A 15,080-nucleotide genomic window follows, 5' to 3' on the forward strand; every position below is an offset into this window, starting at 1 on the left:
AGTATATCACAGTATTAATGCTGACTTATTTAATACATATAAATGTCAAAAAAATATAAAATTCAGTTGCTGCCAGAATATTAACACTAGAAAGAAACCAATGATACCATTAGATTCAACATGCAAAATATATATAAGAAACAGTTACATATAAACAAACTTTTTTTGCATATCTGGGACTACTGCTAGCCATAGTTCTAAAAATTCTGTTGATTGAATTAATCAGAATTATGAAATTTGGTTAATTATACTGGCTCATATTTGATTTCTTCTGCAGACTCATCAAATGGATTGTAAGTATGCAGTTGTCAAGTGCCCCTTTTGCAGTATTGAAATCACACGTATGAACCTAGAGTCTCACTTGAACTCAGATTGTTCCGTGAACCAAGTGAAGTGTCCTCACTGTGAACAAAATACTCCAAGCAAAAAATTGAGCGTAAGTTTGAAACCTGGTTGCATTAATGATAATTAACAATTCAGATATATAATATATAATATCTTTATTGCAATCAGCAAAAATAAGTTATGTTCTTGTTTATGCTGAAGTATAAATAAGAACACAAAAACAAAGTATATCACAATATTAGTGCTGACTTATTTAATACATATAAATGTCAAAAAAAAATATAAAATTCAGTTGCTGCCAGAATATTAACACTAGGAAGAAACCAATGATACCGTTAGATTCAATATGCAAAATACATTTTGGGACAGTAATCTGGATAAGTAGCAGTCATTTCAAAGCTAAGTGAAATCAAAAAATACCATGGTTGGAAAATTTATATTTTTCTCATTATTAATTTTCATTTTTGTATTCCATGCCCACAAATGATATAATTATTTGTTTTTTCTGATAGCTGATTCAGATAGCTGTAATGACTTTTCCTTTCTCAGTTCTGTGCAACTGATTCATCATTTTAGATAACTTACAGTAGAGAGTTATGTTTTTTCTTTTTAGTAATTCATTTCCAAAGTTTCTGAAGTGTTACTACTAAAATTTCAACTTCACATCAGTGTGCAAATCCCTTGGCATGGGCACCTGTATGTGGTGAGGGGACCCCTCAGTGATGCTGCTGGGATCCAACTCCCATACTGTGGTTCTAGGGTTACTTCAATGGAATCCAGCATGTGCATGACCTGTGGAAACTAAGAAAAGGAGTTCCTGATGAGAGGGGCCCAGCCCTAATACACCACTTTGGCCCCCTGCTTGGACAAGACTGGATGTCCTGGATAGGATCAATCAGCAGGTGGTTCTTACTGTTAGGATCAACTGCATTCCAATAAGTTTCCTTCCCTTTGGTCCTGAGACAGAGTCAAGACATTCTTGGAAAAATGTGGATATGATGCTGTGTGAGCTGTGCAATGGCCAAATGACTGCTTGTATTCTGGGAAGGGGGAAAAATTGTGCACTGTTCATAGTCAGGGTACTATGCAAGATAGGCAAACGAATGTGAGAGTGTATGTGTGCTTTGATCTCTTTGTTGCACCAATGAATATACATAAAAAAAAAATGTCCTATATACCCGTCTAATGATAGGTGTATGACTGAAGTGTGTTGTGTAATTATCCAGTTTTGATAGCATTCTTTCTGTATATAACAGATTTTTTTTTTTTATGTGAACCTCAAACACGAGAGGTATTAGAACCTATAGTACTTAGTACCGTGCTTGGGTTGGAGGTTGAGAAGACGAAAGAAGATATTTGTTGACATTGGACTTGAACTTCTGTAGATTGTAATTTTCAGGAAATACGTATGAAGGAAGGTTGTTCCAGAAAACGGCAGTTGAATGAATAAACGAGGAAGATGAAAAGTTTTTTCTGTGGGTTTGAAGTTGGACAGTAAATGGATGTTGACTGGTGGCGGCATGTGTTCGGACTGTTTTGAAAGAGAGAGCAGGAATTATAGAAGCCAATTCAGAAGAACAGTGCCCATGGAAGTACCTGTAGAAGAGGCATGCAGAAGAAACAGTACGTCTATGAGAAAGCGAGTGGAGAGACTCTGTTAGAGATGAATCATTAATTAACCTAACTGCCCTCTTCTGAATGGAATCAAGAAGCCTGAGAGAGGTTTTGGGGGCACCACCCCAGATGTGGGAACAATATTCCATGGCAAGGCGGATTTGCGATTTATACAGAGTGAGCAGCTGTTTGGAAGAAAAGTAATGCCGAGAGCGAAAGAGAAAACCAAGTTTTTTAGATGCAGAGGAAGCAATATTTGTAATGTGCTTGTGCCAAGAGAGATTAGAAGTCAGGGTAATCCCCAAAAGAGATATATCATTTTGCCTAGAAATCGGAGTGTCACTAAAGATAAGCATAGGAGCAGAAGAATCCTTTTTGCGAGATAAAAGACAAGACTGAGTTTTAGAAGGGTTGAAATCAACTAAGTTGTCTTTGCCCCACTGGAGAATTACCTGAAGATTGGCATTTAAGGAATTGGTAGCAGATTTTCGAGAAGTTGAAGCTGATTGAGCAGGACTAGGTTTCTCAAAATGGAAAGTGGAATGCAATGTGCTATCATCGGCAAAACTATGGATAGGATTTCCAGTCAATGGAAGAAGGTCATTGATATACAAGAGGAAAAGAGTGGGGGAGAGAACTGAACCTTGGGGGACACCGGCATTAGTGGAGAAGTTAGAAGACAGAGAGCCATCTACCATCACCCTCAATGAGCGATCGGAGAGAAAACTGGATAACCAATTACTAAAAACAGTTGGCAAACCATAAGATGGAAGCTTGTTTAGAAGACCTTAATGCCAAACACGATCAAAAGCCTTTGAGATGTCAAGAGCAACTACTTGTGTTTCACCGAACCTTTCCATTGAATTAGTCCATAAAAGGGGAACATAAGCCAGAATATCACCAGTGGATCGACACTGATGGAATCCATACTGGCGATCGTTGATCAGACGGAAGGTTTCTAGGTAGTTTAAGAGTTGGCGGTTAATTGATTTCTCCATTACTTTAGAAAGAGTAGAAGTAATTGCAATGGGACGATAATTGGATGGGAGGGATTTGTCACCCTTTTTAGGAACTGGCTGGATATGAGCAAATTTCCAAGCAGAAGGAAAAACACCTTTGGAATAAGAAAGTGAAAAAAGGCAGCAAAGAATAGGAGTAAGTTCAGGAGCACAGGTTTTGAGAACAAGGAGAAATACCATCAGGACCTGGAGCTTTCTTAGCATCAAGATTCATCAAAATCCTTCTGAAATCCTTTTGACGGAAGACCACAGGAGGCATTGAATGGAGCGTGTTGGGAATGGTGGGAGGTGTTTTACCAAGATCATTAATACATGAGCTGGAAGAAAAATGGGATGCTAGCAGGTCAGCTTTGTCCTTGGCTGAAGTGACAACAGAACCATCTGGTTTGGACAGAGGTGGGAGCAGAGATGGGCAAAAGTTGCGGCCAGTAGCTTTGGCAAGAGACCAGAATGCTCGGCTACCATTAGGGCAAGAAGCAAGTTTTCTACTCTTAGCCTGTTCAAACTCTAGTTTGGACTGATTAATAACTGCTTTACAATTGTTGCGAGCTTTGGTGTAGGCAGAAAATGAAACTGAAGAATTAGAAACAAGCCAATTACGATATGCAACATTCTTCTCTTGAACAGCCTTAGCACATTTATTGGAAAACCAAAGTTTAGATAAAGGACGAGATTTTAAAGTGGAGTGTGGGATAAAGGATTCCATTCCTGCAAGAATAATTTCACTGACACTATCTGAGCAAACGTTGACATCAGAAGTTTTGAAACAGTAATCCGACCAAGGAAAAGAAGAAAAGAAGTCTCACAGGTCACCCCATTTTGCATTCTTGTAATGCCAAACAACACGAGGTTGGGAATAGCCATGAGATAAAGGTTCCATTGGAGAAGAGACATCACCAAGTTGTGATCTGAAATGCCTAAAGGACCTTTCACTTCGACCGTGTACTTAGAAGGGTTGTTTGTGAGAAAAAGATCAAGCGTATTGGCTGTATGATTAGGATTGTCCAGTATTCTTGTAGGTAAATGAACAATTTGTGCTAGGTCATTAATAATTGCAAAAGCCTCAGCATCTCGACCTGCTGGGTCGGTGTGACTAGAAAACGGAAGCCAGCTGGAGTTGTGAACATTGAAATCACCAAGGAAAATTACCTCACTGTTAGGAAAGTTGGACTGGAGAAAGTCAAGTTGCAAAGAGAGGAAGTCAAAGAGCTCCAAGTGATTAGTGGAGTTGGGAGAATGGTAGAGACAACAGATGAATTTGACACAATGAGGTAGAGAGATTTTAAGCCAGAGAAGATCAAAGAGAGGAGATTCCAAATTGCTAAGTCTCTGACAGGGAATATCAGAATGGACATATGCACAAGTACCACCTTTGAGGCGAAAGGAATCGTACAGCGAATAATTTGGGCATCTGAGATGAGCAGTAGTTGAATCAACCGATAACTGAGATTCTGTCAGAAAAAGTACATGGGGTTTGGCAGACTGCAAGTGGAAATGGACATCGTTGAGATTAGAATTGAGGCCACGTATATTTGTGAAATGAATTAAGAAGTCCTTGGGAGGTTTAGATCTTTTTGCAGATAAGCTTGCTCTATTAGTTTGACAATTCATTGTGTATTCAATAGTACGAAAAAGTGGGTGGGACATGCTGTATGAAGTAATGAAATTTTTGGATATGGCATACACGTGGTAAGAATATACCCATATCTTTGACATAACGTGGCGTCGACAATGCTCCCCGCATACACACTACTCGGACTCCCTCCAGTCACTATCTGGCAGAGTAGAGGTAGCAAGATTATACACTAGCTGATCCGGAAGCCTCCTAGAGAGTTACCAATAGGTTCGGTCCGGTGTACTAACTAGCGGCCGGCCTGCGAACACTGTTTTAGAGCTGTTCCCTCGAAATGTAAGGAATATTGGATCTCGCCACGACGTTCATCATAATAAACAAAAGTCATCAATCATACTGCATGATGGAAGAGATGGGAAAGGGTTGACCGGAACGTAGCTCTAGAGACTAAACATGGGTTCCACCACTTCAAGCCTCCAATAAGCAAAGTGCTGGTTTTCACCAGTTGATGAAAGTCATCTACCACCTAGTATTGCCTGGTAACATAGAGGGGCGGCGTTTCTCCATGTGGTTTGGGCGCCACACCTCGACCCCTGCTTACGTTGGTTCACACCTGGGTGGTCACCCACCATGTACTTGTGCATGGAGGTTATACCCAGGATTACTAACAGTCCCACCATCGTGAAGGTGCAAGGATTTGGCTGTCACAGACCGTCCGGACTTTGCCAAAATTGGGTCCACTTGATTTGAGTGTCACCCGAATATCAGTTCCATCAGCGTTTTAGACTCTCAGGTAGCAAGTACAGCTTGTCTGGCATATCTGAGAGAATGTCTGTGACAACTTCAAGGACCATATAAGAAGATACATATAAGAAACAGTTAAATATAAACAAACAAATAGAATCTTTAGTAAAGAGTAGTTCCAGATGGCTGACACAAGGCAACCAAATTCTTCTTTTGCTATGCCAGGAAAGGATCCTAAAATTCCTACCAACTATCTGCCTGTTACTATGACTAACTGTTTGTGAAAAATCCTGAAGAGAGTGGTCACTGCTCATCTTATTTAGAATCAAATGACCTCCTCTCCAGCATGCAGTCTGTCTTCCAAAAAAAAAAAAAAAAAACCAGGTCCATTCTGGGCCATTTAAATATACTGGAAACATCCATCCAGGATACCTTCCTAAAACAAGAACATCTGGTGTCTGCGTTCTTTGATATAGAAAAGCACATGGTACAACTTGGAGATTTGGCATTTTAAAAGACCTATATACCCTTGGTCTCAGAGGGTACCTCCCTGTTTTTATTAAAAAATTTTTAGTCAATCAGTCTTTCCAAGTTTGTGTAGAATCCACCCTCTCCCATCCCTTTTGCCAAGAGGAGGGAGCACTATAAGGATCAGTAGTAAGTGTTTAATTTTGCCATCAGTGTAAATTCCATCACAGAACAACTTCCTCCAACTGTTACTAGTACCCTATATGTTGGTGATTTTAGCATATTTTCTCAGTTATGCAATATGGGTTATTGAAAGACAACTGCAACAATTGATTGCCTTAACTGCTGGGCACTGGCTAATGGATTCAAGTTCTCACTGCATAAGACCATTTGCATACATTTTTGTCATAAGCATAATCTTTATCCTAAACCTGAATTGAGGCTTGGACAAAATGCTATTACAGTAGATAGAAATTCTTGGGACTCATATTTGATAAAAGGTTAACCTTTTTCAAACACATCCATCAATTCCATACAAAGCGCACAGGGCTTTGAATATTCTCCGTGCTCTCTCCTCTACATCTGGGATGCAAACTAGTGCACCTTACTGCACATCTACCATGTATCTAAACTGGATTACTGATCCCAGGCATGTGCATCAGCCAGAAACAGTGCACTTCGACCCTATCCATCATCAGGCTATCTTTATTTGCTACTGGAGCATTTCGAATGTCTTCTCTCCACAGTCTAGCTCTGGAAACAAATCAACCACCATTACTGCTTCCACATAAGCAGTTGTCTATAAAGTACACTCTAAAACTGAAATGGCTTACAGAGGGACAGACATTATCAACATAGACATCCATTTTTGAGTTATGATGGTAAAGTTTGTACAGTGCCAATTGGATGGTTGGCAGTGCCCATCATCCAAGCAGTTTTTGAAAAAAAAAAAAACTTCTTTTATCTGCTCCATTTGCAGATTCCTCTTGATAATTTATCTACAGCTTCTTTAAATATATTAAATCTGCCTACTTCCACAACAATATGCAAAAGTTAATTCCAACAATCAGTTATTCTGGCTGAATGTGAATTTTCACATATCATTCTGCAAATGTAAATTGAGACCAACTTGAAATTCCTAAATCAATATCATTAATAAATATTACAAATAGCAAGGGGGACCCAATACCAAACCATAAACCATGACTATTTATTAATATGTACAGAATGATTAATTGAGTTATATGTATAAGTAAATATATGTTGCCTTCTAATTGTTTCTACCGTGCTAACCTAAGGCTGTCCAAGTTTTTGCAAAATAAATAGATTTAAATAAAAATAGTAGATAATCAGATTGTCAGGAATGATCACCTGTAAGAAACCCATGTTGTGGTTGCCTTATAGCTCCACTATGATCAAGGTGATCCTTCATTCCCCTAACTATTGACTGATGATGGTCTCTGGTTACCCAATTTACATTTTGAACCACCATTTTCAATAAGAGAGACTTGACCATCCCCAGTCTGCAGGGAGTTACTTTGAATCTAAGGATGCACTCAGTATTATAGCTAAAGGTTTAATCATCACTTTGCCTGCTTCTTTTAATATAATTGGATAGATTCCATCAGCCCTGAAGTTTTTTTTTTTTCCATTTTCAACTGTATCTCTTATAGTTTCTTTTAGGTTACCATAACATTATTTGTTGTTGTTGTTATTTGTTTTTTTTTAGGAGCATTAGCAACTAAGGCCATATTGCTCCGGGGATATGCGGTGGTCATTCCCTGACCTTTCTGCATCCTCCGTATTTGGTGGTCACGGGCTCGAACCCCAGTCTAATCAAGAAGCGTGTGTTACGCACTGTTGCTCCTGCCCACCTGGCTATGGAGGCGCCATAACATTATTTAACTCCCAATCAGTATTAGATACATATCTGCTAACCCTGTGTCTAAAAACTTTATATGTGTGAATGTAAAGAAAAATATTTATTTAGTTTATTAGTAACCTGTAGAATGGAGATTAGAAATGTTTATTTAGTTTATTAGTAACCCGTAGAATGTAAGTGAAAAATATTTATTTAGTTTATTAGTATTAATGTACTGTACAGTACATTGATACTTTTGCTATTTACATCAAATGGATTATCATAATTAATCCTTTTCCTTCTAGTGATAACATAAGCAATGAATTCATCACAAAGAATTCCTTACCAATTTTCTTTGAATACTAACCAACAATTTCTCTGCCTTAGCATTAGCAGAGGCATGTGATGCAGGAAAGCAAGCTTAAACAGCCTCAGCCAAAAAACAAAAAAAAAAAACACCTCCCATTTCAACCATTCATTCACTCCAAAAGTTTGTCTAGTTCACCCTTGAATTTATTTAAGCAGTTAACTTTCACAACATCAGATGGAAGTTTTTTCCAGCAATTGACCACCTGCTGGGTAAAGGCAAATTTTCTCATTGAGCTTGCTCTAACCATTCAAGGACTTATACACTTCAATCAGATCACCTCTCAGGTGTCTAGTCTCCAGATGCTGCAATTTTTCAGAACTTTAGCCTTTCTTGCTAAGAGAAAACCCTTTGTTCCACTCAAAAATCTTGTTGTTTTCTGTACTCGTTCTAGCAGCTCTGCATCTTTCCTAAAATGTGGCCTCCAGACCTGTACTCAAGATATGGCCTGACCATTGCCTTATACAAGGGGATAATCACCTCCTTATCCCGCTAGCAAAGTTCCTATATATCATAGTCTTGCAGCGTGTCTGCACTACTCAGAAAACTTCATATCTGACTGCATAGTTACCCCAGGTCTTTTTCATTCTCCACTACACTTAGCGTTGTACCGTGCAGTTGGTATGTTACTCTGGGGTTACTGCTACCCATATGCAGTACGTTGCAATTGTCAATGTTAAACTTCAGTTGCGACCTCTCAGTCCATCTGCTCAACATTTCTAGATCCTGTTGCAGTAACATACCATCCTTACTGTCATTAACACCCTACCTACCTTCATATTATCTGTACACTAGGGACATTAAGCCTGATATACCTTCTCCCACCCAACCGTCCTTTTATCCATTGTAGCAACTTGCCCTTAATGCCATACTGCTCCAATTTGTACAATAGCCTTCCATGCGCAACGGTATCAAAAACTTTCCTAAAATCCAAGTATATGATATCAAAATTATTTTTTGCATCCATTTGCTTTGTGACCACATCATTGTATCAAATCAAATTGATCAGACAAGACCTCTTCTTAACAATCTTTAATATTATTAGTGCCAATTTTTGGCACTAATAATATTAAGAGTAGGAGACCGGCAGAATTACTTAACAAGTACAGGTCACTGTTGAACAAAAGCCGAGAATTAGGGTTGAATTTGAAAGTGTCTGCAATTCTGCCCAGACACGATAGGAGGGAGTATATGATAAGAGCCTTGTCGATCAATTCGGCCCTGGAAAGATTGTACAAGGCTCAAGGGGTAGAATTTTTTTCAGCCTGGACTGTACTTGTTAACAGGAGAGATTGCTTCTACAGGGATGGGATACACTTAAATAGAAAGGGTGCAAGAATATTTGCTGATGCTATCGAGGCAGTGTTAGGTGGGTCGGAAAACTGCTAGCTTGGGGGGAGACAAAGACCAATAGATTGACAGTAGCCACTGGCAGAGGTGAAAGAGATTCTTGCACTGCTTCTATTAGAATGAGCAGAAGCCTGAAAAACAAGATGCATGATATTTCAGAGACTGCTGGGAGCCATTGCGGTACAAGTAAACACATGGGTTGTGTTAGGGTAGCTAAGAATAGAAACAGGTGCAGGTATACTTGCGTGTACACCAATGCTAGGAGTTTAGTAAATAAATTTGATGAATTTGAGGTATTGCTCAAAACATCAAAGGCAGATATTGTTGGGATATCAGAGACGTGGTGTCACACAGATATAAGGGAAGCAGAACTGCAATTTGGGGAGAACAACGTCTACAGAAAGGATAGACAGAATAGGAAGGGGGGAGGGGTTATGCTATTAGTTAAGAAACACATAAAAACCAAGGAAGTGAAGCCAGTTGACATTGCTGGACAGTGCAGTGTCGACTCAGTTTGGTGTGACATAAGCATTGGGAGATCAAAATTGAGAGTAGGAGTGTGCTATAGGCCTAATGACTCTGATGAGTATAATAAGAAACTGTACAGGGAAATAGAGTGGGCCAGTAAATCAGAGAGTCTTATAATGGGAGATTTTAATTTCCCAGATATTGACTGGAATTTGTGAGTTGGTCACTCACACACTAGCAGGGCTTTTGTGGATTTATTGGATGATTGTTTTCTACATCAGCATGTTCGGGAGGCAACTAGAGGGAGTAATACTCTTGATTTGATTATCAGTAGTGATTCTTCATGCATTAAGAATCTGCAGATAAATGAACCACTAGGTGGCAGTGATCACAGTGTGCTGAAGTGGGATTTACACAAAGAGGTAACTACCATTAGGGGTAAAGGGAAGGGTTATTGCTTCCGTAAAGGCGACTACGATGGACTGAGACAGTATTTAAATTCTATACAGTGGGACCAACTGATGATGTTACCAACAGCAAATTCAAAATGGGAAGCATTCAAAGAACTTATCTTGGAAGCTACTAGGCTTTACATACCAACTAAGAAATATTGTTCAAGGTTTAGGCCAAAATGGATGTCAGATGAACTAATGAGGCATATGGCAGAGAAGAAAAATGCATGGGATACTTACAAATTAACACATGACACAGAAGCCTATGATAGATACAAGTTGATATGCAACCAAGTTACAAAGGAGGTTAGGCAGGCGAAGGCAGATTACGAGAAATCCTTGGCAAGGGATGCGAAGAAAAACAGCAAAGAGTTCTTTACTTATGTAAACTCTAGAAGGAAGGGGATGAATCAGATTGGTCCACTTGATATTGATGGTTCAACTGTTGATGATCCTGCTCAGGTAGCTAACAAACTAAATGAATATTTTGCATCGAAATTCACACATGAGGAGTTATTCAGCGAGGGGAATGCCAGAGGTGTATTCAACTCTAGCAGTAAGCTACAGAATCTTGAAATAACTGGGAGTAAAGTGGAGGAGAAACTGTTGAAGATAAACACAAGAAAGGCACCCGGGGTGGATGGGATCTATCCAGTTATATTAAAGGAGGCAGCAAAGGAAGTAAGCAAACCCTTAGCCATAATTATGAGAGCTTCCTTGGACTCAGGGGAGGTACCCATAGACTGGAAATGTGCAAATGTGACCCCAATTCACAAAGGAGGATCAAAGGCTGACACAAGTAATTATAGACCTGTGAGCTTAACTTCTGTTCCAGGAAAATTAATGGAGGCACTGGTTAAAGAAGCACTGCAGGATCATTTAGACAAGACTTCAGTTATAGCTCAGACACAGCATGGTTTTGTTAAGGGGAAGTCTTGCCTGACCAATTTGATTGGATACTATGATGCAGTCACAAAAGAACTGGATGCAGGGAATAGCTTTGATATTATATACTTGGATCTTAGAAAGGCTTTTGATACTGTTGCACATGGAAGACTGCTACACAAATTGGAGCAGTGTGACATTGGAGGCAAATTGCTGCTATGGATAAAGGGGTGGTTGAGGGGGAGAAGACAGAGAGTGGTAATCAATGGACACTGCTCATCGTGGACTAATGTTATTAGTGGAGTCCCTCAGGGCTCAGTGTTGGGTCCATTATTGTTTTCTGTATTTATAAATGATATTGATGATGGTATATCAAGCTTAATGTCCAAGTTTTCAGACGATACAAAGGTTGGCAGGATTGTCAAGGACACTACTGACACTATCAAATATCCTAGACCTCATCATCACCCATGAATCAGATGACATAATAGGGCTGACAGTAGAGGCACCAGTAGCAGGAAGTGATCACGGAGTTCTACGGTGGATGATGACGAGAGAGGTAGCAGAAGTAAAAGGCAAAGGAATGGGTTTTAATTTCAGAAAAGGAAATTACGATGCCTTAAGGTACTACATGGTCTCTATTAACTGTAGATATCGTGCAGAGAATGAATACAATTGAACTGTGGTACGCTTTTAAAACATTAATCACAGATGCCTTGAATGCGTATATACCATTCAAAAAATACTCCACGAGAAGGGTTCCAAGTTGGATGAATAGTGAAGTTGCCGCATTACTTGAGCAGAAGAAGGTGGCATGGAAAGGCTATAAAAATACAGAGCAATAAAAAGTACTGAAGCCTATAACAGCTACAAGGTGATGTGTAATAGAGCCACAGAAAAGGTTCGACAGGCAAAGGCAGTTTATGAGAAATCACTAGCAAACAGAGCAAAGAGGGGGGATAAAGAATTCTTCACATATATAAATGCCAAGAAGAGCAGGACAAACCAGATCGGACCTTTACGTAAGGGAAAGGGGATAGTAATAAATACACCAGCTGCCGTTGCAGATGAACTCTACAGTTATTTTGCATCGATATTTACAAATGAAAAGCCTTTTGTGGCAAAGGGGAAAGTGTGGGAGGGAAGTTAAAAAATATGTAATTAATGATATTGAAATTTCGCAAGATTATTTAATGAAAAAACTTTCGAGCCTACACACCAGTAAAGCTCCTGGAGTTGATGGAATATACCCTATAATCTTAAGAGAGGCGGCAAGCGAGTGCATTGAACCATTGAGGCTAATTATGCGAGCATCACTAGACTCTGGGGAGATTCCCTTGGATTGGAAAAGTGCAAATGTATCTCCCATACATAAGGGTGACTCTAAAAGTGAAGTTGGAAATTATCGACCTGTCAGTCTGACTTCAGTAGTAGGGAAAATAATGGAGGCAATGAACAAGGGTGGAATTCAGGATCATTTGGATCGAATTGAAATTCTCAAGGATACTCAGCATGGTTTCGTAAAGGAAAAATCATGTTTAACAAATCTGGTTCGCTATTTCGAAAGGGTCACTCACGAGCTGGATTTAGGGAATAATTTCGACATCGTTTATTTAGATTTCAGCAAAGCTTTTGACTCAGTCCCACATGAGCGGTTGCTTTATAAGCTGGAACAGGTTGGAATCACTGGGAAAATCCTTAGATGGATAGAAGAATGGCTTCAGGGCAGGAGGCAGAGGGTTGTGATAAATGGCTATTCCTCAGATTGGGTTGATGTAAGAAGTGAGGTTCCCCAAGGATCAGTATTAGGACCACTGTTGTTTTTAATTTTCATAAACGACATTGATGAAGGGATAGAGGGCGTGATGTCTAAATTTGCAGATGATGTTAAAATTGGTAGAGTAGTTAATGATCACTGTCAAGCTGAGCTTCTTCAGAGAGACCTAGATAGACTTCAGGAATGGTCAGAAAAATGGCAGCTGTACTTTAATCCAACAAAGTGTAAGGTATTACACCTGGGAAACAGTAATCCCAAAAAAACTTATTCACTTGGTGGAGTTCAACTAAACCCAGTACTGGAGGAAAGGGACTTGGGTGTTACGATACGGTCAGACATGAAATTCTCTGAGCATTGTAAACAGGTTGCAAGGAAGACCCATGGTGTCCTATCGATGATCTATCGAACTTTTGCAAGTAGAGATAGGGACGTGATAATCCCATTATATAAGGCTTATGTTAGACCACACTTGGAATACTGTGTTCAGGTATGGAGACCGCACCTAAAGAAAGACATCGAGCTTCTTGATAGGGTGCAAAGAAGGGTAACTCGCCTGGTGAGATCGGCAAAAGGGCGTCCTTATGAAGAAAGACTTCGAATATGTGGGTTGCAGAGTTTGGAAACTAGACACCTTAGAGGAGATTTGATTGAGGTGTTTAAGGCGCTGAGAGGCATCAGTAAAATGAATGAGGACAAAATTTTCAAGATTATAAATGATGCTAGAACTAGGGGACATAAATTCAAGTTACGGGGGGAAATGTTTAGATTGGACTGCATGAAGTTTTATTTTAGCCAGCGAGTTATAAATTACTGGAATAAGTTGCCTTCATGGGTGGTAGAGGCCGACAGTTTGGGGAAATTCAAAGGTCATCTGGATAGTACTTTCGGGTAAGGGAAGCGCATAGGATGATAGGTTTAATTTCCTTTTTATTTATGTTTTATTTTATTTTTTTTTATTTATTAATTATTATTATTTAGTTATTTATTTATTTATTTTTTTTTTGTTTTTATCATTGTTTTGTTCGGATGTTTGTTTTTTTTTTTTTTTTTTTGGCTGGTGCAGCATAAGCCGTAGGCTTTCTTGCACCATGCGGCCGTTACTAATACTAATACTAATACTATGCTACACAACAGGATCTGGAAAGGTTGAGCAGATGGGCTGAGAGGTGGCAAATGAAGTTTAACATTGACAAATGTAAAGTACTACACATGGGAAACAGCAACCCCAGAGCAACGTATCAACTCTGTGGTACTACACTGACAGTGGTAGAGAATGAAAGGGACTTGGGGGTGGTTGTGCAGGCAGATATGAAGTTCTCTGAGCAGTGAAGACGGGCTGCAAGAGTAGCTCATGGAGTATTGTCAATGATATACAGGAATTTTTCCAGCAGGGATAAGGAAGTGATTATTCCCTTGTATAAGGCAATGGTCAGGCCACACCTAGAGTACTGTATACAGGTCTGGAGGCCTCATTTCAAGAAGGATGTAGAGCTGCTGGAACGAGTACAGAGAAGGGCAACAAGATTAGTGAATGGAACAAAGGGGTGCTCTTACAAAGAAAGGCTTAAGTTTTGCAAATTACAGTGTCTGGAGACTAGGCACCAGCGAGGTGATCTGATAGAGGTGTATAAAGCCTTGAATGGTTTGAGCATGCTCAATGCTGATGGGATTCTTCCTCTAGCTCAGAAAAATCACCTGAGAGGGCATAAATTCAAATTGAGGAAAGACAGATGTAGGATAGACGTGCGGAAATTTGCCTTTAGCCAGCGGGTGGTTGGTTGGTGGAACAGACTTCCATCCCTTGTAGTGGAGGTTAATAGCCTAAATAAGTTTAAGGCTCAGCTGGACAGGTATTTTGAACGAACAGAGGGGTGAAGTGGAATTGGGTTTTTTTTTTTTTTTTGGCTGATGCTGCATAAGCTTGCTTTCTTGCATCAAATGCCTCTACTAATGCTAATGCTAATCCCATATTGTGTCTGAATTATTACCACAGTCTTGTCTAGATGATTCAGCAATTCGTGTTTAACCACTGACTCAATTATTTTTCTGGAACAGAAGTTAAACTAATAGGTCTGTAATTACTTGTGTCACCCTTTGATCCCCCTTTGTGAATTGGGCATACATTTGCACATCGCCAGTACATGGGGACCTCCCGTG

The 15,080-nt window shown here is 39.5% G+C and overlaps 1 protein-coding gene across 1 annotated transcript in view; it reads left to right on the forward strand.

Annotated features, from left to right (window-relative positions):
- The window catches only part of LOC150080001 (uncharacterized), a 276,163-nt gene that overhangs the window by 127,844 nt on the left and 133,239 nt on the right, over nt 1–15,080 (forward strand). Inside the window, exon 10 of the mRNA XM_090383329.1 lies at nt 278–436. Coding sequence (XP_090239455.1) covers nt 278–436 — 159 coding nt within the window. The remainder of the gene's footprint in view (nt 1–277; nt 437–15,080) is intronic.

The sequence above is a fragment of the Mastigoproctus giganteus genome, chromosome 10 (assembly GCF_048544385.1).
Source record: "Mastigoproctus giganteus isolate SK-2022 chromosome 10, ASM4854438v1, whole genome shotgun sequence".
NCBI classification, from domain to species: Eukaryota; Metazoa; Arthropoda; class Arachnida; order Uropygi; family Thelyphonidae; genus Mastigoproctus; species Mastigoproctus giganteus.